The following is a 21,618-nucleotide window of genomic DNA, read 5'->3' as shown; positions in this document are numbered from 1 at the left end:
CTAGTAATCAATGCCAAATCCGGCGGAACAACTGGCCGCTGTGATATAATTCTGTTGTTGCGATAATAATAATAATGGGAAATAAACAAATACAATAAATAACCCCACTGCTAATTACTCTTCTTCTCATTCCTCCAGTGATGAACAGGAGGGACAGGTTTTTTAAAAATAACTTATTTTATTAAGTGCACTAAAATCACCTGGAGGTTAACCTTTGTCAAAGATTCCCAGGTTTGTTTGCCAATGTCTCGGGAAACTGGTTTGCCTAGTTGCTTCTTCCTTGCCACCTGGCCGTTTCCTCTGGGTTTTCTCCTGCCAGAAGATGCCGATTTGTGTGTCCGTGACGCCTGGGGCTAAAGACCAGGGCGTTCCTTCCTTGTACATTCAAGCATAATTTTGGTCTTGGGGGGAGAAGCCGTACCTTCTCTAATCTTCTGTAATTCGCAATGAAATGAGCCCAGAAGTGCTGTTCGAAACAAAAAAGGATGTGGTTTTTTCCCCTTGAAAACGTTTCGCTTCTCATCCTGAACTGAAGAAGCTTCTTGGATGCCACGGACGTTCAGATGGGTCAGCGACTTAATTGATGGAAACTAACTTTAATCTCACTCTGTGGCATGGATACTAACCGGGGTCCATATTTGGCGGGCTGGAGCTCCTACAATTCCTTCTCCTTTTAAGATTCAACTCTTGGTGGATTGTTTGAGGCCCGAGGATTGGATATGGAAGAGGTGGTCTTGCAATGTGCCCCTAACTTTCTTTCCTCCTTCTCTATTTCTGCTTCCGTTGGACTCTGCCAGGGCCCATCCGTTCTCACACTCTTTTAGGTAAGGCTTGGTTAGAGGGACGCGGTGGCTCAGTGGCTAAGACCCTGAGCTTGTCGATCAGAAAGGTTGGCAGATCGGCGGTTCAAATCCCTAGTGCCGTGTAACGGAGTGAGCTCCCTTGTCTCAGCTTCTGCCAACCTAGCAGTTCGAAAGCACGTTAAAAATGCAAGTAGAAAAATAGGAACCACCTTTGGTGGGAAGGGAACAGCGTTCCGTGCGTCTTTGGCGTTTAGTCATGCCGGCCACATGACCACGGAGACGTCTTCAGACAGCGCTGGCTCTTCGGCTTTGAAACGGAGATGAGCAGCGCCCCCTGGAGTCGGGAACGACTAGCACATATGTACGAGGGGAACCTTGACTTGGTTAAAGGGATCATCTGTTTGGGAACGCTGGTTCAGCCAGGTCACTATTCTGGAATGCAGGTAGTCCTCCACTTACGACCACAATTAAGCTGTAAATTTCTGTTGCTAAGCAACGGAGTGTCTCTCTCTCTTCCCCCCATTTTATGATCTTTTCTTGCCACCGTTGTTAAGTGAATCCCTGCAGTGGTTCAATTTAGTAAACATGGTTGTTGAGCGAACCTGGCTTCCCCCTGGACTTTGCTCGTCAGAAGCAAAGGGGATCAGTTGATCCTGGGGATCCCTGCGGCCGTCATAAATACGAGCCACTTGCCAAGCGGCCGGATTTGGATCACATGACCATGGGGGATGCTGCAACGGTTGTAAGTGTGGGGAAAAGTCTCTCCCCCCCCCTCCTCCAGTGCCATTGTAACTTAGAACGGTCGCTAAAGCCATGGTCGTAAGTTGAGGACTGATCTGTAATTCTCCTGATCCATCCTCTGCTGAGAGGGTCCCAGAATGAATTGCGAGTCACAACCCGCGCCCAGCGAGGGCTGCAAGGGGCAGTGTGGCGCTGTCCGTGGTTTAATGCTTCTAACGTTTCCTTCCTTTCCCCTTAACGCTTCCGAGTAGCAGTTACTCCATCCGTCAGTCGATAAGTATGCCTGCAATGAGGTAAGGTAGCAACAGCCCCGTTCCCCCCCCCCCTCCAAAACGATGTTTAATTTATTTTTTATTTTTTATTAACAAACATGTAAGATACACACACACACAAAACCTAGACGTACACCACATTTACACAATACAATACGAACAGGAGCTTCCTGTTCTTTCTAATAGCAATTATCGATCGATACCGCTCACCTCATATTATTTCCCCTTCTGTTGTATTTCATTTGGATTCCACCATTCTTAACCCTCCTATTTTACTCATCACTATTATTTTTTGGAGTTTTGTTATATTCCTTCATTGATTCTTGTTTCTTTCCTCCATCCAGCTCTACCATTTATCCCATAACTGGTATGATTCTGATTCTTCTTTTCCCTGGATTTCTTTAGTTAGTTTGTCCATTTCAGCACAATCCATAACCTTTCTTATTATTTCATCTTCGCTTGGAATTAATTTGTTTTTTCCATTTCTGGGCAAAGGCAATCTTTGCCGCCGTAATTACACGTAGTATTAAATACTGGATTTCTTTTTGGTATTTCGCAGACATTATTCCTAATAAAAAAACTTCAGGTTTCCATTCTATTTTAACCCCGGTTATTGCCTCCAGCAACTCTTGCTTATTGATTCCGTGTTCAGTCTGGCGAAATGGCCATGATTTAAATTTTTATTTTTTGCAAAGACACCTAGAATCACTGAAGGTGAGTGGGAGGCCATGTAAATTATCTGTAAACAAGCAAACAAAGAAACAAATTGTGGGAAAGCAAGTTTGTCAACAGGAAATAAGCCTGTGGAGTCTCAGCTGGCGGTGGGACCTGGCCATTTAGCGGTTACCAAGTTTTTGTGCATGCTATTGGGGGCTTTGACTATCGCTGTTGTATCTTATGATTTATGATGGCATTTTAGGATTGTGATCATGACTTAACACTTATTGCTTGTATGTATTCTCTTCTCTTCTCTTCTCTTCTAATTATTTCATATTCTATTCTATGCTAAGCCAAGCTATTCTATTCTGCTCTGCTCTATTCTTCTGTTGTTTTGTTTTGTTGTGTTCTATTTTACTCTACTCCACTCTATTCTTCTGTTCTGTTCTATTTTATTCTATTCCTTATTCTATTCTACTCTACTCTATTCCTCGTTCCGTTCCCTTCCTTATTCTATTCTATTCCATTCCATTATATTCTACTCTATTCTATTCTACTATTCTATTCTACTCCTATTCTATTATTTCATACTCTTTGCTATGCTATGCTATTTTATTCCACTAATTCTGATTCTATTTTCTGTTCTATCCTATTCCTATCCCTGCTTTTGAACTGCTTTCTAAGAAAGCTGGAACCTAAAATTTCTGAACCATCTATAATTGTTTTTTTGACACAAGCCTTCCTGGAAGTTGTAGATACATCTTTCTCTTTCTGGGGAAAAAAAAGTGTGCGTGTTTCTCATTCAACCGAGAATTGTGGCTTTTAAGGATGCTTTTGTGGAGCTTCCCTTGTTTTTCCACATCATAATTATCCAGAGTTCAGCAAATTGTGGAGGTGATAAATTGTGGGAAGTGGGTTCTGAAGTGTTCTTCAGGTAGCGAGACAGCAGGCCCCAAGATGGCCTGCCTGAACAAAGAATGCAAAATTGTAGTACTCTCTATTTTTTTTTAAAATTTTACATAACTGTTCCTTTTTCTTTTGCAAGGAATTCTGCAACTTTCAAGTCTTTCGAAGACAGAGTTGGAACCATAAAGGTAATTTTCCTTCCAAACATGGGAGAACCATCTCCTCCACCTCCTCCTCCTCCTCCACCCCCACTACCCCCACCCCCACTAGGCAATGGAGAGCCCGTCCCCGCTCGAATTGTGTGGTTGTTGATTGTTTTTAAATTATTGTAGTTGTTTGTCCGTTGTTTTTCCTCCTGTTTGTATCCCCCCCCCCCCTTACTTTGGTTTGTGAGCCGCCCTGAGTCCCTCTGGGAATAGGGCGGCATAGAAATGCAATAAATCAAATCAAATCAAATCAGTTAGTAGTTAAGGCGCCAGGCTAGAAAATGGGGGATCGTGAATTGTAATCTTGCTTTAGGCATGAAAGCCAGTTGGGTGACTTTGGGCCAATCTCTAGGAGACGGTGAGTTCTAGTCCCGCCTTAGGCACAAAAGCTGGCTGGGTGACTTTGGACCAATCGCCACAAGGCCTGGAGTTTTATTTTATTTTATTTTATTTTATTTTATTTTATTTTATTCTATTTTATTTTATTTATTTATTTATTTATTTATTTATTTATTTATTTATTTATTTATTTATTTATTTATTTATTTATTTATTTATTTATTTATTATCAAAATTTATATGCTGTCCAATCCCGAAGGACTCTGGGCAGCTTACAAAAAAAAAAGAAGAAAAAAGAGAAAGAAAAAAAAAGAAAAAACAAGACAGTTTAAAATCACAAAACCACATGCATTCATTCTAATTGGGGCTGGACCTCAACAGTGAGGTCAACAGCCCCAGGCCTGCCGGAACAGCCAGGTTTTTACAGCTTTCCTGAAGGCCATGAGAGTGGGAATGGTCCGGATCTCTGGGGGGAGCTGGTTCCAAAGAGTCGGAGCAGCCACAGAGAAGGCTCTCCTCCGAGGGCCCACCAACCGACACTGTCTGGCTGACGGCATCTGAAGGAGGCCCAATCTGTGGGATCTTACTGGCCGCTGGGAGGTATGTGGCAGTAGGCCTTAATCCTGCCTTAGCCATTAACTATGGGCCAGTCACTAGGAGACCTGGAGTTCTAGTCCTGTCTTAAGCATGATAACCGGCTTGGTGACTTTGGGCCAAATCACCTCTCTGTGAGATGGGTTGGGCTGGGAGAGAGTGATTTGGCCCAAAGGCCAAAGGAGTATCAGATAACAAGATTAAAGGTCACATATAGATTTTGAAAAATGCACTTAAATGGGGGGGGGGGGGTTGGAGCAAAAAAATAAAATAAAACCCAGGTGAGAGGTCCATTCCATCCGCTTAATTCTGAACACTTTTTTTTTTTCTTTTTCATTCAGTCCAAAGTTGTGGGTGGCAAAGATAACGATGGCGGCAACCAGCTCCACTCGCCGACAGCCGCTGGCGACAAGCCGCCCCAGGACAACGCGCCTTTCTAAGCCCCCCGACAAGCGTGGCGGTGCATGGCTGCCGGAGCCCCACCCTTTGCTCTTCCCAACACGCAAGACGAAAAGAAAAAAGAAAAAAAATAAGGAAACAAAACAAAAAAAAAAAGAAGAAGAGAATTGCGGTCCCACTTGGAAGAGAGAGATCCATACATCCCCTCTTCGCTGCTGGAACCTTCAGGTCCAATAAAGTGAACAGACGGCTTTTTGTACACTTATACCTATTTTACACTAAAGGCTTCTCGAGGGAGCCCCGCTCTACGCTTCTTGTTGGAAGGGTTAATCAGCGGGGAGGATTGGGCCGTTTGAACCTAAAAGAAAGACCCCCGCTCTTTTAGGCTTCAAGAGGCTTGTAGACACTGCCCCCCCCCCACACACACTCTTTGTTCCTCCAGTTGCAAGCAGAAATTCGAATTTTTTTACGCAATACGGGGAAAAAAAGGGTTGTTTCAGGAGGCATTTAAGCTGTACGCGAAACAGCCGAGCGCTCTATGTACCCTTAACGCCATCTTCTTGGTATAACTAGCTAGCTAGCTTTCAGTTATTCGAGCTCGTTTCCTTTCGGGGCAGTTAGAGTCCCCGTTGACTGCTTTGGAAACCTTGCCCCACCTCTTGTTTAGATCGATAAACCAAGTTTACTTGGGGGGGGGGGTAAAGATAGCCCTCCCCCTTTCCCTTCTCTTCTGGAATTCCCAGACTCTCCTCTTAGCCCCCAGCCGAGCCTGCCGCTCGGGCTTATCTTAAGCTTTAATAAATCTCAGAAAGTTTATTTTTTGGGGGGGGTGGGGACGACGCGGGGGACTTCCATAGCGCTTCAGCTTTTTCGCATCGCGATTTAGGGGGCCATTCCCGCCTCTCAGACGCGGGAGCTGAAAGACAAGCCTTACGTCACCACCTGCTTTAATCGTTTATAATCTTTTTATATCTCGGAAGTGTGAAGGAGGTTGTGGGTGAGGAATCGAAGGAAAGGAAACGAAACAGGTTGAGGCATCTTATCGTAGGAACGGTGTCTCTTGACGTTCATTACAGCGTGTTGCATACATACTCGCTTGCACGCATGTTCTTTTTCTCTCCCTCTCCCTCTCTCTCTCGTTCCCTTCAAGTGTAGGGAATTTGCTTTTCTGTCCTCTGGATTTGGGTCTTGCCTTAGAAAGTCCCGGAGGCTGCGAGGGAACCCCAGGGATTATCAGGGCGCCCCAAAATTCCGTTCTTTTTCTTCACTCGTTGGTTCCTTCCGGGAACTTTTCGTCCCGTGTTTTTGAGATTCTGGTGGCGGGATTCTCTTCATTGGCTTCTGCAGCCATGGTGGTCGTGGGTGGCACCGCTTGGTGATTACGTATGGAAACACTAATCCCTGGAGGGAAGGGTGAGAACGCGCCGTTCTCCTCCCCTTGTAGCTCGAAGGCAGAGGCGCCCCTGAGCGATGCAGACTTTTCCATGCCTTAGAGGCTCAGTGGGATGGGAAGCAGCGCGCCCCACAATAGATACCAACTTAGCACCCAGAAAAGAACGATTGGGAGACCCTTCCTCTCTCTCCAGTCACCCGAGAAGCAAGTTTTGACACTCAAAAATGCGGGCGATGAAATTCTTCTTTGCGTCCTTTTGTTGCTGTTGGCTGAATCCCTTCCTGGCTCAGAACCTGGCTCCAGAGAGGCAGGGGAGGCTAAGGGGAGGGGTTTTTATTGTCGTTTCTTGAGAGGGAGATAGCCCACCTGCGTTTGGAAAAAAAATAAAAGGGAGAATCGGTGTTGATGCGACCGGGCGCTGCAGGACGAGGCTCAGTTGTTTCTCCTGTAATGGGTCTGGGGGAAATTTGTCAATAAAATATTCCTTTTGGAAAAGCAGAGCGCTTGTCTGTCCTGTTATATTTCGGATCTGCAAATCCTGGTTGTAGGCAACGGTCCCCGGGTTGCGATGCGTCAGCGTTCCAAGTCATAACCCCGTAGAAATCAGAACTCCCGAGGCAGACGGATTCCTCAAAGAAGAGTTTTATTGGAGATATCATATTGGCACAACTGGTGAAAACCGGCTCTGAAAGTTTCCACGGTTTTCACCTAATTAAAAGTGAAAGCCCCACTTTCCCCAAACAATCAGTCACGTGGTCCAATTAAGGTGCTGGCCAGTTGCCTGGTTACTTCACTCCTCCTTTCTCCAGCCACCTGTTGGAATGACCTTGGTTCCCACAGGAATCTATTTTGCTTTGGCTACAAATCCCCATTGAACTGTGTTCACCCTCCCTATCCTTTCTTCGCATAGCGGCAATCCTCAAGCATCTATAACGGCCCCAGCTCGGTTCGCTTCAGAATTGACACGGTGATCTTTTTGGTGCGGCTGAAAGTCAGATGATTCTGAATGAAAGGTTGAGAGCAACCTTCGAGTCGCCTTGAGACGAGAAGGGCAGCAAACGGATCTAAAACACACAAAAGTTTGCTGTCAAACCCTTCTCCTTGCGCCATCGTCGCACTGTTCAGATAGTCCACAACTTACAATCACAATTGAACTCACAAATTTCCCTTGTGAAGCCAGACAGATCTTCAATGGGCTTTGTCCTTTTTTTATGACCTTTCTTGCCACAGTTGTTGAGCGAATCACTGCAATTGTTATGTTAGTAACACGGTTGTTAAGTGTAGGCAGAAGTCACAAAAGGGAATTGCATGATAATAACGCGTCAATGGGAGGCGGGGAGCAGAAGCTGAATTCGCTTAACCACATGATTTACTGAACTGCAGTGATTTGCTTAACAACTTCGGCCAAAAAGGTAGTAAAATTGGGCACCCCTCACTGAACGGAACGGCCTTGCTTAGCAGTAGAAATTCTGATCCCAGTGGTCATAAGTTGAGCACAGTCCGTATTGGCATAACATGAGCGACGTTGAGCCAGGGGTTGCCTTGCGTCACTCATGTCACACCCAGCTGTGTGTCAGCTTTGCTTTTGAAAAATCCACCTTGCTGTGCTACAAACACTTTGAACGACAACGGGGAAGGCACAACTTGACACAATATCCTCTGCGGGCCATCTTAACGGCTTGCTGATTATTGTGAGTGCAGTGAGACGATGGTTCAGCGATGCAGACTCTGAATGTAGTTTAATTCAGTTCAATGAACAATAGCCCAACATGTCCTCCTAACCCAGGCAAGAGGATACATCTTAATTCTGCAGCGACATTATGCAATTAAACTTTCGGTATTTGGACCATGAAATTGAGTATTTTTTGCCTGTGATCCACGTCTCTTGAAAATGTGAGGTCATTCAATGTGCGTTTGATAGGTTTCTTTTGGGTGGGTGGGGGAGAACGCAGGCAGCAGATAATTTTTAAAAAATTCCTATGATCCTGCGAAGGACTTGGGGGAAGAAAAGGATCAGCACACGGTGCATCTGCCACTGAAAATGGGCCCCCATTGCGGCCGAAAACAAACTGAAAACAAAACCAAAGGAGAAATGTTTCCCCTTTTGCATTTGAGCATTCAGAAAGAGACAGAAGAGGAGAAGTGGAACGAGGAAGGACAAAGAAAAAGAAGGGAAGATGAGAAGAGAGCAAGGAAGGAAAAAGGAGGAGAGGGGCGAGGGGAGAAGAAAGGAGAAGGAAGAGGGAAGGAAGAGGGTCTGGGGGAAGTCCTGGCTTAGCATTTGGCCACCACAGGTGCCCCTCCCTCTGACATGAATGACATCGAGCTGGCCGCGCCCCCCAGACCCACACCCTGGCCAGGCACCCCCTCCCGGCCCTCCGAGGTCAAACACAACCCTGATGCAGCCCTCAATGGAATCGAGTTTGACACCCCTTTATAGGTAGTCCTCAACTTACGTTTACTTGTTTAGTGACCGTTCAGTTACATCATGGAAAAAGTGACTGATGACCATTTTTGTGACTGTTGCTCCATGGTCATGCGATCAAAATTCGGACAGTTGGCAACTGACTCACACTTATGACGGTCGCAGTGTCCTGGGGTCACATGATTCCCCTTTTGCGACATTCTGACAAGATAACGGGAGAGGCAGATTCACATCACACATTAGCGTTGCGAACTTAACCACGGAAACGATTCACTTAACGGTGGAGAGAAAGGTTGTCAAGTGGGGCAAAACTCACTGGACAAATGTCTCGCTTAGCAACAGAAATGTTGAGGGTAACTGTGGTCGTAAGTCATGCTTATCCATCCCCTGCCTTTCAGCGATTGTCTTCACCTTATTCCATCAGTAGTTCCAACTTTAGCAAACGTTCTACCAATGTACCTAAAATCCTTTATTTGCTCTGGCTTTTCACATTTCTTGCCAAATTTTTAATTACTCATGACATTTTGTTAAAGCCAAGTTATCTTGGTCGCTGATGCCTTCATTTTTGGAGGTGCCGTGCTCAATGCACCATGCACTCTGAACAGCTGCAGCTGGAAGCAAGCATCATGTTCGGCGATAGCCGTTATTTCGAATTATGATGGAACCGCAATTAGGTAACGTTTGAAGATTAATACGCTATAAGTATAGTGCAAATGTACACTGTGATTTTTATTCTATTGCTAGTAGGGCTGTTCAGTGGAAACATAGCACAGATAACCCTCAACTTAACAATCATTCGTTTTAGAGATCATTCAAAGTTACATGCGGGGGTCATGGGGGTGGTTGGGGGGACCACAACCACGGGTGAGGGTCGGAGCATTGCGGTCATGACAGGGAGAGGCAGATATGGCGGGGACTTTAGGGCAGGCCATCATCGGGGAAGGAGGGCTCGCTGTGTCATAGAGATCCCTCCTTCCGGCCCTAGGAGTCCCACTCCAAGGTCAGATGGCGCGGGTGTTCAGGACCCTGGTCTCAGGCTGCTGTCGCTAAATGCCAGGTCTGTTGTTCATAAGGCCCCCCTCATCCGGGACTTGATAACTGATGAGGGCGCAGACCTGGCATGTATTACTGAAACATGGCTGGGCCCTGAGGGAGGAGTCCCCCTCGTCGAGATGTGCCCAGCCGGATTTCAGGTGCTACACCAGCCGAGAGCCCAGGGAAGGGGTGGCGGTGTGGCTATTGTAGTCCGGGAGTCTTTAGTACCTCGTAGGATCCCTGCTCCGGAGCTTGTCGGGTGTGAGTCCCTGCTAGTGAAGTTGGACCTCAAGGGTCAAGTGGGTTTGCTGCTTACGTACCTGCCTCCCAACTACGTTGCAGCAGCCCTCCCCTCGAGTCAGTAGCCGAGCTAGCGGTTGAGTTCCCTAGACTTATAGTTCTGGGGGACTTTAACTTGCCTTCGCTCGGTGAACACTCTGATGGAGCGCAGGAGTTCATGGCTTCCATGACAGCCATGGGCTTGACTCAAGTAATTCGAGGCCCAACTCACTCAGCGGGTCACACGCTTGACCTCGTATTCCTCTCGGAGCAGTGGAGTTACGATCTTGGTCTGAGGGGTAATGAGATCATACCCCTGTCGTGGTCAGACCACTACCTACTGAGGCTAGACTTCCGGAGGCCAAACCCCCACCGTAGGGAGGAGGAACCGACCAGCTGGTTCCGCCCCAAGCGACTGATGGATCCTGTTAGGTTCCAGACGGAGCTTGGGGTTATTCCTGATACCCTCGCCCACAGTTCGGCGGAGACCCTCGTCGCTGCCTGGCACTCGGCAGCTTCGGAGTCTCTAGACCGGATTGCGCCGCTACGGCCCCTCCGGGTCAGCGGCCCCCGGAGGCCTCCTTGGTTTACTGAGGAGCTCCGGGAGGTAAAGCGCCGGAGGAGACGCCTAGAGCACTCGTGGAGGTCCGATAGGTCCGAGTCGAAACGGGCACTTTTGACAGCATGCACCAAGGAGTATATTCGGACCTTAAGAACAACAAAAAGAACATACATTGCCTCCTTGGTAGCGTCCGCCGAGTCCCGCCCAGCCGCCCTGTTTAGGATAACCCGCTCCCTCCTAAATAGGAGGGAGACGGGGGACTCCTTACAGGGTAAGGCTGAGGAGTATGTCCAGTTCTTGGCGGACAAAGTTGCCCGGTTTCGAGCGGACCTGGACTCCACCCCAGTAGATCCAGCCGAGACACAAGGAGAAAACTTGGCAAACCATCTCTGGGTTGAGTTTCAGGAAGTTGCCTCTGGGGATGTGGACAAGGCTATGCGAGCTGTGAGTACCTCCACCTGCATACTGGACCCGTGTCCCTCCTGGCTGGTTGCCAACAGCAGTGAGGTGACACGAGGCTGGATCCAGGCGGTTGTTACCGCTTCTCTTCGGGAGGGGTACTTTCCCACCGCGCTTAAGACAGCGGTGGTAAGACCCCTCCTGAAGAAGCCGTCTCTGGATCCAGCTGTTCTTAATAACTATCGTCCAGTCTCCAACCTCCCCTTTGTAGGGAAGGTTGTTGAGAAGGTGGTGGCTCTCCAGCTTCAGCGTACCTTGGAGGAAGCTAACTATCTTGACCCCTTCCAGTCTGGCTTCAGACCCGGTTACAGCACAGAAACCGCTTTGGTCGCATTGACTGATGATCTCTGGAGAGCTAGGGATGGAGGCCATGCTTCCATCCTAGTTCTCCTGGACCTCTCAGCGGCTTTCGATACCATCGACCATGGTATCCTTCTGCGACGACTGCGGGAGATAGGGGTGGGCGGCACTGTCTTGCAGTGGTTCTCCTCCTATCTCTCGGACAGGTCGCAGTCGGTGTTAGTGGGGGGGCAGAGATCGTCCCTGAGGCCCCTAACTTATGGGGTGCCGCAGGGGTCGGTCCTATCCCCCCTACTATTTAACATTTACATGAAACCGTTGGGCGAGATCATCCGAAGGCACGGGATAAAATATCACCAATATGCGGACGATACACAGTTGTATCTGTCCGCCCCGTGCCAACTCAATGAAGCGGTGGACGTGATGAACCGGGGACTGGAAGCCGTTAAAGACTGGATGAGAGCAAACAAGCTGATACTCAACCCAGACAAGACCGAGTGGCTGTTGTGTTTCCCTCCCAAAAATTTGACCACCATACCATCACTCAGGCTGGGGGGACAAAATTTAAACCCCTCAGAAAGGGCCCGCAACTTGGGAGTCCTCCTGGATTCACAGCTAACTTTTGACCACCATCTCTCAGCTGTGACCAGGGGGGCATTTGCCCAGGTTCGCCTGGTGCGCCAGTTGCGGCCCTACCTGAATCGGGAGGCCCTCACAACAGTCACTCGAGCCCTTGTGATCTCTAGGCTGGAATACTGTAATGTGCTCTACATGGGGCTGCCCTTGAAGAGCATCCGAAGACTACAGCTAGTCCAGAATGCGGCCGCGCGAGTGATCGTGGGCGCACCACGATTCGCCCACATAACACCGATCCTCCGTGAGCTGCACTGGCTACCTGTTGGTCTCCGGGTGCACTTCAAGGTCCTACTCACCACCTATAAAGCGCTCCATGGTAGTGGATCTGGCTATTTGAGAGACCGCCTTCTGCCAATTACCTCCCTGCGTCCCATCAGATCGCATAGAGTTGGCCTCCTCCGTATTCCATCCGCCAGTCAGTGCCGACTGGCGACTACTCGGAGGAGAGCCTTCTCTGTTGCGGCTCCGACACTATGGAACAATCTCCCCGTGGAGATTCGTACCCTCACCACCGTCCAGGCCTTCCGCACAGCCCTCAAGAACTGGCTAACCCGTCAGGCCTGGGGATAATCTTATTTTGCCCCTCCCGAATGCTGAGTGAATGTTGAGTTTTATTGTCTAATTTACTTTGTGCACATTTCTTTTTTCGTATTGTCCTACACTCCCCTTCCTTTTTGATTGTAAGCCGCCCTGAGTCCCCTCAGGGAAAAGGGCGGCCTATAAATAAATAAAACAAACAAACAAACAAACAACAGCACTAGAAAGTGACTTATGGCTATTTTTCACACACATGACGGTTGCAGCATCCCCATGGTCATGTGATCAAAATTTGGCTGCTTGGCAACTGGCGTGTAATTATGATGGTGTCATGTGCTTCTGACAGACAAAGTCAATGGGGAAGCCGGGTTCATGTAACAACTGTGTTACAACTTAAAAACTGGATTCACTTAACTTGTGGCAAAAAAAAAAGTCCCCCAGATGCTTGGCGGGTGGCTCATGTTTATCACGATTGCAGTGTCCCGGAGTCACGTGATCTGCTTTTGCGACGTTCTAACAAGCAAAATCAACGGGGAATCCAGATTCACTAAACGAGCCTGTTACTAACTTAACAACTGCAATGATTTGCTTTAACAACTGTGGCAAGGAAAGTTGCAAAATGGGACAAGCTCGCTTCACAAAGGTTTCACTTAGCAATGCAAATTTTGGTCTCCATTGTGGTCGTAACTCGAGGACTACCTTGTATTAACCTTACTTTTCTTGGATTTATTCATGATTGGCCTACTGGGGATCGAAAAGCTCAATAAATCGCATGCTGGTGGCTGTCGCACATTGGCAAGTCGTGACATAATTTGAGCAACGGAGCCACAGCAGAGGGATGAAAGAGCCACATGCAGCTCCAGAGCCGCAGATGGCTGACCCCTGTTATAGTGTAGTCTTTATTATCATTGTACAGAATAAATACAACGAAATTGGTTCTAACCCATGGACCTCATTCTCTTTCTCTGCACATAATATGTGGACATGCATGCAATGTTTGCTTAATTGTGCATTGCTTTCTCTTCCATCCTTCACAGGAACAGATCAGATCAATAAGATACTTCATTAAAAGTTGCAAGGAAGCCAGAGAACTTCGATATAAGGCTTTGTAGAGGAACTTGCTGCCACCTTCCCTGGTGGTCTAGTGGTTAGGATTCGGCGCTCTCACCGCCGCGGCCCGGGTTCGATTCCCGGTCAGGGAAAGTGAATTTTACTTCGGCCCAGCTTTAAAGGGGCGAAGGCGCAATGCGATGCCAAAGCTTTTGCATCTCCCCCAGCGCCCAAACCAGTCAGCCAGCAAGACCACGAGGTGGGTTGGAGTTGGGGGGTTGGATCTATCTCTCCTGCCGCAGAAACACTGCGCCTGGGCCGTGCCCGAGCCAGCCGAGGAAGCACCGGGAATCCCTTCCTCTTCCCCGCTCAGCAGCAAAGCCTTGTGCGCAGGCGCGAAGGTGGAGGGGGGGGAGAGACGAGGAGGCCTCCGTCACTCTCCTCACTCCCCCCCTCCCTCTCCGGTCCATCCGCGCGCCTCACGCTCGTCGCGCGACTGTGAAAGCCGTCGCCTCAGCCCGCTCGGCCGGCCTCCTTTCCCAGCCTCGCCGGTGCTTCTCCTCGCCTCTTTTTATAATCAAATCTCACTCTCTCTATAAATAAATAAATACTTATATAGATTTTTTAAAATCGTTTCTCCCCACCCCCCCTTACACACCGTCTGGTCGAAGCGCGCGCTTCTATTCTTCCCCCCCCACCCCAGGAGCGGCTGAGCGCGCGCAACCGCCTGCGCCAAATCTCGCCTCAGAGAGCGAGAGAGAGAGAGAGAGAGAGAGACTGCGGAGGCGCGCGCGCCCGCCCGCCTCCCTCACGCGCCCGCTCCTCCTCCGCGCGCTTCGACACCCTCCCGCCCCCCTTTCCTCCTTCGCGCGCTCGCGCCCCCTCACGCGCCCGCCCTCCTCATCCCGCTTGCCGGCCTCGCGCGGGCGCGCACGTCGCTTGTATCCGGGCGGGCTGTGGTCGTGAGGGCGCGAGCGCTTCGGGGCTTTTTTTTTTGGTGGTTGGCAACCGGCCGCCCGGCTGCCTTCCTCCCCACTTCCTTCCCTCACGCCTCAGTGGCCGGCCCTGCTTCCTTCCTTCCTTCCTTTCCTTCCTCCCGTCAAGTCCGCCGCCCCGTCTGAGGAGGGTGGTGGAGGGACCCGGCCCGCCCCTCACGCCCCGTCGCGGCTCGCGGAGGCCGCCCTGAGGCGGCGGCGAAGTCGAAAAGGCGGCAGGTGAGGAGGAGGAGGAGGGCCGGGCGAGGGGGCGAATGGAGGCGACGGTGGCGCAGTGGGGCGGCCGGCGGCGGCTGTGGGGATACGGGGCCGGGGGCGGCGGATTAGGAGGGGGGTTAAGGAGAGTCCCGCCGCCCTGAGGGAACCGGGATAGAAAACGTTGGACGGAGGCGGGGAGGGTCTCCTCTCCTTCGTGCCCGTCTAATGCCCCCCTCCCTATTTTATAGGCTTGGCTGGCAGGGATGGGTGAGGAGGGGGGAAGCCCGCCGATGCCGGAAAGGAAGGAGGCAGGCGGGCGGGCGGGCCAAGGAAAGGCCCACTGGATTTTGGGGAGCTGCTGCTGGGCCTCCCCAATCTCTTAGCCCTTCTCCCCCCCATCTCTCTCTCTCACACACACATGTTGGGTCTGGGGGCTGCTCCAGAGGTCGTTGGGTTTTGCAAAGAGAGGAGAGCCCAGGTTATTCGTGGGAAGAAGCTGAGCCAGCCCTTTGCGGAAGGACGGGCGCATCCTTTCGGGCCTCTTGCGCTGGGAACGAGCTTTAAAAAAAAAATCTCCCTACTGGTGGGGAAGAAAAAGATATACCCCCCCCCAAATTGCATATATGCTGGGCTTTCATTTTTTTTTAAATTTAGGAGGGGTATGGAGGCTGAATGTGGCATCCCCCCCCCCCCAATCTTGAGCCTTCCAAATCCACGCATTTCATTTGATGTTTGGCAACCGGCTCCTTTAACAGTAAATTTGACGTTATGCATTTGATGAGGATTTGAGAATGATGAACGCTTGGTGCCTCCCTGAGTGCGCTGAGGGTTGGGTGGCTGATGCCTGTTTCTAGCCAGACCCCGAAGAGCGGAGGATGAAAAATCAAGAGATGTGCGTCATCCCTACATTTTATCTGTCTCTCAGAATTACAGACTTGATGGGCCCAGGCTGGTCAGTTCATTATCCCTGTGGCTGGGAATTAGGGAGCTCTTTTTCTGGAGGGGGGGTAGGGTGGGGGCAAGCAAAGCCTTCAGGCTGAATGCCGGTGCTGTGGGAACGCAGCAGGGGCTTGTATCAACTTTATGTCTGGTGCGCCTGGTGATTGGGGGAAGCATCCGTTTGCAGTATTGCAATTAATAAATGCACTGCTAATTTTTGCTGTTCGTTACTTGCCTTTTGCGTAGAGTGTGAAAAAGGGAGGGGGGGGGAGAAGACAAAATCAGTATATCATTTTGGACCAGTAGGAGATAAAAATCTGCTTTTTATCAGTTCAAGCTGTTTTATTGCTGCAATTTTCTCCTTGGGATGTGTAATGGTGAGAGTGCCTTTCTGGCTGGTTACTGAAGCAAAGACTGAGCTAGATAGGTCATTCTGCGAGCTACGGCAACATCTTTAATTACTGTACCGAAAGACATTTATTTATCTATTTGCAGACTTTATAGGCCGTTGCAATCCACTGAGTGAGCCAATCCATATTTGGAGTTAAAATAAACACGTAACAATCAGTTAAAATCCAGACCACACATTATAAAACACCAGATTTACTAGGAATTAAGCATCCCCCCCATCCAAAAAAACAAAAACAAAACCTAATTAAAAGTAAATATGGAGGGATAGTCACAGCAGTCTTGCTGGATGAATTAGATATCTGGGAGGATCCTGTTCCAGATGTGGGGGACAGCAACTAAAGAGGCCTGTTTCTATGGTCCTTTCACATGGCAAGCTGTGATCAAGAGGACCTTTAAAGATCCTACTCTACTTTATCTTAAGGATTGGGGGGCAGATGTTATTTAGAGGTAGTCCCCCACAGAAATCAAAATAGAGCTGTTAGGTGATTCAATTGCCACAATCTGGAACAGCTTCTACTGCTAACTGCCTTTTAATGGCATCCCAAATAGAGATCATCACAGCAGGCCAATGGAGGCAAAAATACAGAAAGTTGCAGTTGGTATACAAGATGGAGCTGTGCAAAGGTGCTCTTGACTGTGGCTGCCACTTGATTATCCTTCCATTTAAATTGGGGTGTTTTTTTTTTGATAGGGCAATATTAGATACCTAGTGTATCTGGGTGTTTTATAATGTAAGGTCTTGGCTTTAAACTTTGATATGTATTTAACTGCAACTGTGGATTTCTTCAGTTGACTAAAATGGCCTATAAAACATTGCAAATAAATAAATGTGTGCTATTTAAATTCAGTTGGACGGGAAGTCAGAAAGGAGCTAGTACTTGTATACTTGATGAAAGGGGCATTCACTGCAAGCTATTTCAGACATAGGGTCCCCTTATCTCCGTGATGAAATCTTTACTGCCTCTTGATTTCATTTCACTTGACTACAAGAGGAATGAGGGCTACAAACTGGGTCAGTTGCCTACCCCCCCCCCCTTTGGCAGCAGTTAAGTCTGTTGTGATTCCTAGGACTTTTGACTGAAGGCCAAGGGAACTATTTAACATATGGGATTAAATTGGATATTGCCAGTGGTGCATGATTCATTTATTTTACAGTTCTGCATAAAGCTAATTGAATTAACACATCTTATTTTCTCAGTATTACTGAAAAGGAGATAAACTTTGGGAGGAAAACAGGAGGTGAAAGAGCATCCGGTACATGATGTTTCTGTCCCCTAAATTCTTCTGTTCCTTTTGTTAATAGATCTGCTTTATTGGACTTCTTGGAGATGTTTCGCTAAGGTAGCTTCTTGATAAGAGAGTAAATTCAATTCTTTTTCTCCATTTTTGAATTTCTGGTCTTTTGGCCCTAAAAATTATAACACACGCGCGCGCGCACACACACACGTGTATAATTTTGAGGCCTAAAAAAAATTCAAAAATGGAGGAAGAAAACTGAATACACACACACACACACACACTCCTGTTTATTATTTATTCGAATAACTCAAGGTGACAAACATATCCAACACAGCTTCCTCTTCCTTTTTTCCCCACAACAACAATCCTGTGAAGTGGGTTGGGCCAAGGAGAGAGACAGAGAGAGACTGGTGGGATTTGAACTCATAGTTCTGTTAACATTTGAGGTTTGTGTCAACTGAATGAGTTCAGAGTTTAACCAATGAAAGCTATAACTATTCTATTTTCTCCAGAACAGGATTTTTATAATCCTGACTTACAAAATTGATCAATTTTAAAAAAAAACAGTATTTATTGCCAGGCATATTTTAAAGCCAGCTTTTAAAACTTTGGAAGGTTATGCCTTTTTCCTTGGTATTCTGCTGAACCACTGGGTTGTGGAAGGATTGCAAACATTTGTGCATTTGTACTGCTACGTTGCTGAGCAAACCTGTGTTTCACAAATATTGAGGCCAGAGCATTTTATTACCAAATTTCATGCAGCATAAACTTTTTGGGATGTTACTAATGCTGTTTCCTTGTATTTTGAAAGGAAAAGCTCTCATGCTGCCTGGGCAGTCTTTTATTGTGCCTTAGGAATTTACTTAAGTAGGCTATGGGGAGTAGAATTGCACAGCTCAGAATCAGACATACTCGCATATGGCCAAAAGAACAGGAGGCTGAGCTTAGATGTTTAAAAGAGAAGATGGAATCTTTATAAACACAGATCTGTGGTGAGGTTGTTGTTAAGAACATAAGCAATTCCCTGGCCCATCTGGTTCAACAATCAGCTTTCAGTTGTGGTCAACTAACTGCCCAAGGAAGCCTATTGGTTTCTCAGTAGAGGGTCTTCAGAAGCAGTCCATGACTATCAAGGTTAAGAGCCAGCCTAGGACTATAATGAATTAGTCTAACTTTTTTTTTTAAAGCCAATCAAGTTGGTTGCCAGCACCACATCTCATGTTACTATCAATAAACTTTTGCAAAACAAAATTAGCAGAACACTCACGGCAAGTTGCTGTCACATGATGTTTTGTGACATTTTTTTCCCTTTTACGGAGCTAGGGTGAGCATGTGTGACGCATCTGGCCCATGGGCCACCAGCTTGACACCCATGCTACAGAAGATAGGCCCAAGATCCAGAATGGTCTCCAGAGACTTGAATACTGGACCCTATCCAACAAAATGAAATTCAGTGATGAGAAAAGTAAAGTATACACTTAGGCAAGAAAAATCAAATGTACAGGTATAGACTAGGTGGTCCCTGGCTCAACAGCAGTAATTGATCTGGGAATTCTGGTGGAGAACCACTTACATATGAGCCAGCCGTGTGCAGCAGCTGCCAAAAAGCTAACAAGAATCCTAGGCTGCATCAACAGAGTTAGAATCAAAATCACATGAAGTGTTAATGCCACTTTATGATTCCTTGGTAAGATCATAATTGGAATCCTACATCCAGTTTTGGTTGCCAAGATGCAAAAAAAGATGCGGAGACTCTGGAAAGAGTGCAGAGAAGAGCAACAAAGATGATTAGTGGGCTGGAGGCTAAAACATATAAAGAATGGTTGCTGTAATTGGGTATATCTAGTTTAATGAAAAGAAGGACTAGGGGAGACATGATAGCAGTGTTCCAATATCTCAGGGGCTGCCACAAGAAGAGGGGAGTCAACCTATTCTCCAAAGCCCCTGAAAAGAGAACAAGAAGGAACTGATGGAAACTAATCAAGGAGAGAAGCAGCCTAGAACTAAGGAGAAATTTCATGACAGAACAATTAATCAGTAGAACAACTTGCCTCCAGAAATTATGAGTGCCCTGTCACTGGAGATATTTAAGAAGAGATTGGACAGCCATTTAACAAATGGTATAGCGTCTCATGCTTGAGCAGGTGGTTGAACTACAAGACCTCCAAGGTCCCTTCCAACACTGTTATAGTATTCTACTTTGGGCTCTTCTTTCAGTCTACATTGTTTTCTTGGGTTTTTGCAATGTTGCCCCATTTGGGCTAACCTCAAAGGGCATTGTTTCCAATTCTGGCTATCTTTATTTGTTTCTCTCACTCCAAATTCAAATGAACCTAATCATAATGAACCTAATCATGAAATCATAGTCCTACATGAAGGAGGAAATGGTAGATCTCCCTAGGATGCTATGCCTTTTTTTCCTTCTTCCAACTTTGCCCTGTCTCAGTCAAAAGCTTGGTAGAGCGAGGATTAAGAATTATGGTTGCCTTGAAATAGAAGGCCCTCCAAAGATAGAAAGCAATTTGTTGTTCCAGATTAAAATTTAGAAATTTAAATTTAGGCCTCCTCCGAATTCCATCCGCCGGCCAATGCCGACTGGCGACTACCCGGAGGAGAGCCTTCTCTGTGGCTGCTCCGACCCTCTGGAACGAGCTCCCCGTGGAGATTCGAACCCTCACCACCCTCCAGGCCTTCCGCAAAGCCCTAAAAACCTGGCTGTTCCGACAGGCCTGGGGCTAAAGAGCTTTTGCCCCCCTCCTCGAATGGTATGACTGTTGTGTGCTTTTAAACGATGTATTGTTATGTTTCCCTGATTTGAATTGTGAGCCGCCCTTAGTCCCCTTCGGGGAAAAGGGCGGCATATAAATATAATAAATCATAATCATCAGAATCAGAATCAGAATGGCGAAAATGACCCTCTTAAATCCTCGGCATCCTTTTGAGAGTTGTTTGGCGAGCTGAATATGCAGTTCAGGTGAATACACCTGTGCAAATGTCTGTGCCCTTCCCATCCACAATATTTACTTTTAATTTATCACATCCTGCCTGTCCAGAAAACAGCCCCATCAAGGTTGAGTACAGGTAGCATCAAACAAGTAGTCCTCAATTTACATCCACATTTGGGACCAGAATTTCTGCTGCTAAGCAAGGCAGCTATTGAGTTGAGTCCGATTTTGCAACCTTTTTTTTTGGCACAGTTGTTAGCAAATCCCTGCGGTTGCAAAGTGAATCGTGTGGTCTTTAAGTGAATCAGGCTTCCCCCACAGACTTTGCTTGTCAGAAGCTTTCTGGGAAGGCTATAAATGGTGATCACATGACCCCGGGATGCTGCAACTGTTGTAAATGCCTAGCGGTTGCCAAATGCCTGAATTTTGATGACATGATCATGGGGATTTTGCAATGGCTGTAAGCCTGAGGTCCGGTCACAAGCCACTTTTTTTTTGGTGCTGGTATAACTTTGAATAGTTATTGAATAAATGGTGGTGGTAGGTTGAGGACTACCTGTATTTCAAATAAAATAATATATTTTTTTTTTTGAAAAAAAAGTTGTTCTTGTGGAATAATAGTTCGTAGGAATGATCCTGTAGAATGAGAGGAGGTAATTTTCAGAAGTGGATTTTGCCCACCTGTCTTCCTCTCCTTTTTCAAGTATTTTTCATTTACTGCCATTTGCAACTCATAAAAAGAGCCTCCTTCCCTAACCCAGCAGTGCCCTGATCTGCTGAGATTCCCTGAAATCTCCAGTAATTCCTTGGGAATTCTGGATGTTACATTTGTATCCTTTCCAGGGGAAGTCCTGTGGAAGAATATAGGGTTGAAGAATGTCATGTTGAAGAATAGAGGGATCCACACAGGACCCCCAGTTGTCAGAAGATGGAGGTGTCTGCTTTGGAAATATTAACCATTTTGCGATAGTAGCAAATATATTAGCTCAGGTGGAGGTTCGTTCTCCAACCTTATGGTTTGGTTTCCAAGCATTTTGGAATTCCCTGAATTCTACTGAAGATGTTACCTAGCCTGGTAATGAAATGTTCGGAAACTAACCCAAAAACCTGGAGAACCTAGACCCTGATTAATCATTTCCCCAAGTAGAGCTGAATGTTGAGAAAAAGTCGCATTCCCAACCCCATTAATGGTGGCTGGTGTTGCTTTGATATTTTTTGTCCTGTTCCCCAATTTTCTTTCCTTAAGAGTGCGAACTAAGCTATCCCTGAACACATTTTCTGGTTGAATTAATAGGCAG

The 21,618-nt window shown here is 47.2% G+C and overlaps 2 protein-coding genes and 1 non-coding gene across 6 annotated transcripts in view; all 3 read left to right on the top strand.

The window, feature by feature from the left end:
* Positions 1-6,699, top strand: part of TPD52L2 (TPD52 like 2) — a 45,397-nt gene extending 38,698 nt beyond the window's left edge. For 3 of the 4 annotated variants that reach the window (XM_087720616.1, XM_087720617.1, XM_087720615.1), the window contains 2 exons: positions 3,519-3,567; positions 4,860-6,699. In XM_087720616.1, the coding sequence (XP_087576742.1) occupies positions 3,519-3,567; positions 4,860-4,958 (148 nt within the window). In that variant the 3' untranslated portion in view covers positions 4,959-6,699. Of the gene's footprint in view, positions 1-797; positions 825-1,795; positions 1,838-3,518; positions 3,568-4,859 lie in introns of all 4 variants that reach the window. The other variant, XM_087720618.1, reaches the window with a different exon arrangement.
* Positions 6,700-13,673: 6,974 nt separating this feature from the next.
* Positions 13,674-13,745, top strand: TRNAE-CUC (transfer RNA glutamic acid (anticodon CUC)). Its single transcript has one exon. It is a non-coding gene; the product is annotated as a tRNA-Glu (tRNA).
* Positions 13,746-14,590: 845 nt separating this feature from the next.
* The window catches only part of DNAJC5 (DnaJ heat shock protein family (Hsp40) member C5), a 68,326-nt gene continuing 61,298 nt past the window's right edge, over positions 14,591-21,618 (top strand). The window contains exon 1 of the mRNA XM_087720614.1: positions 14,591-14,807. The gene's annotated coding sequence lies outside the window, so the exon portion shown is untranslated. The remainder of the gene's footprint in view (positions 14,808-21,618) is intronic.

Source organism: Thamnophis sirtalis, unplaced genomic scaffold, assembly GCF_051295495.1.
Source record: "Thamnophis sirtalis isolate CommonGarterSnake01/CBP01778 unplaced genomic scaffold, rThaSir2_p1.2 scaffold_7, whole genome shotgun sequence".
Lineage (NCBI taxonomy): Eukaryota > Metazoa > Chordata > Lepidosauria > Squamata > Natricidae > Thamnophis > Thamnophis sirtalis.
This window is presented reverse-complemented; position numbering and strand designations above follow the sequence as displayed.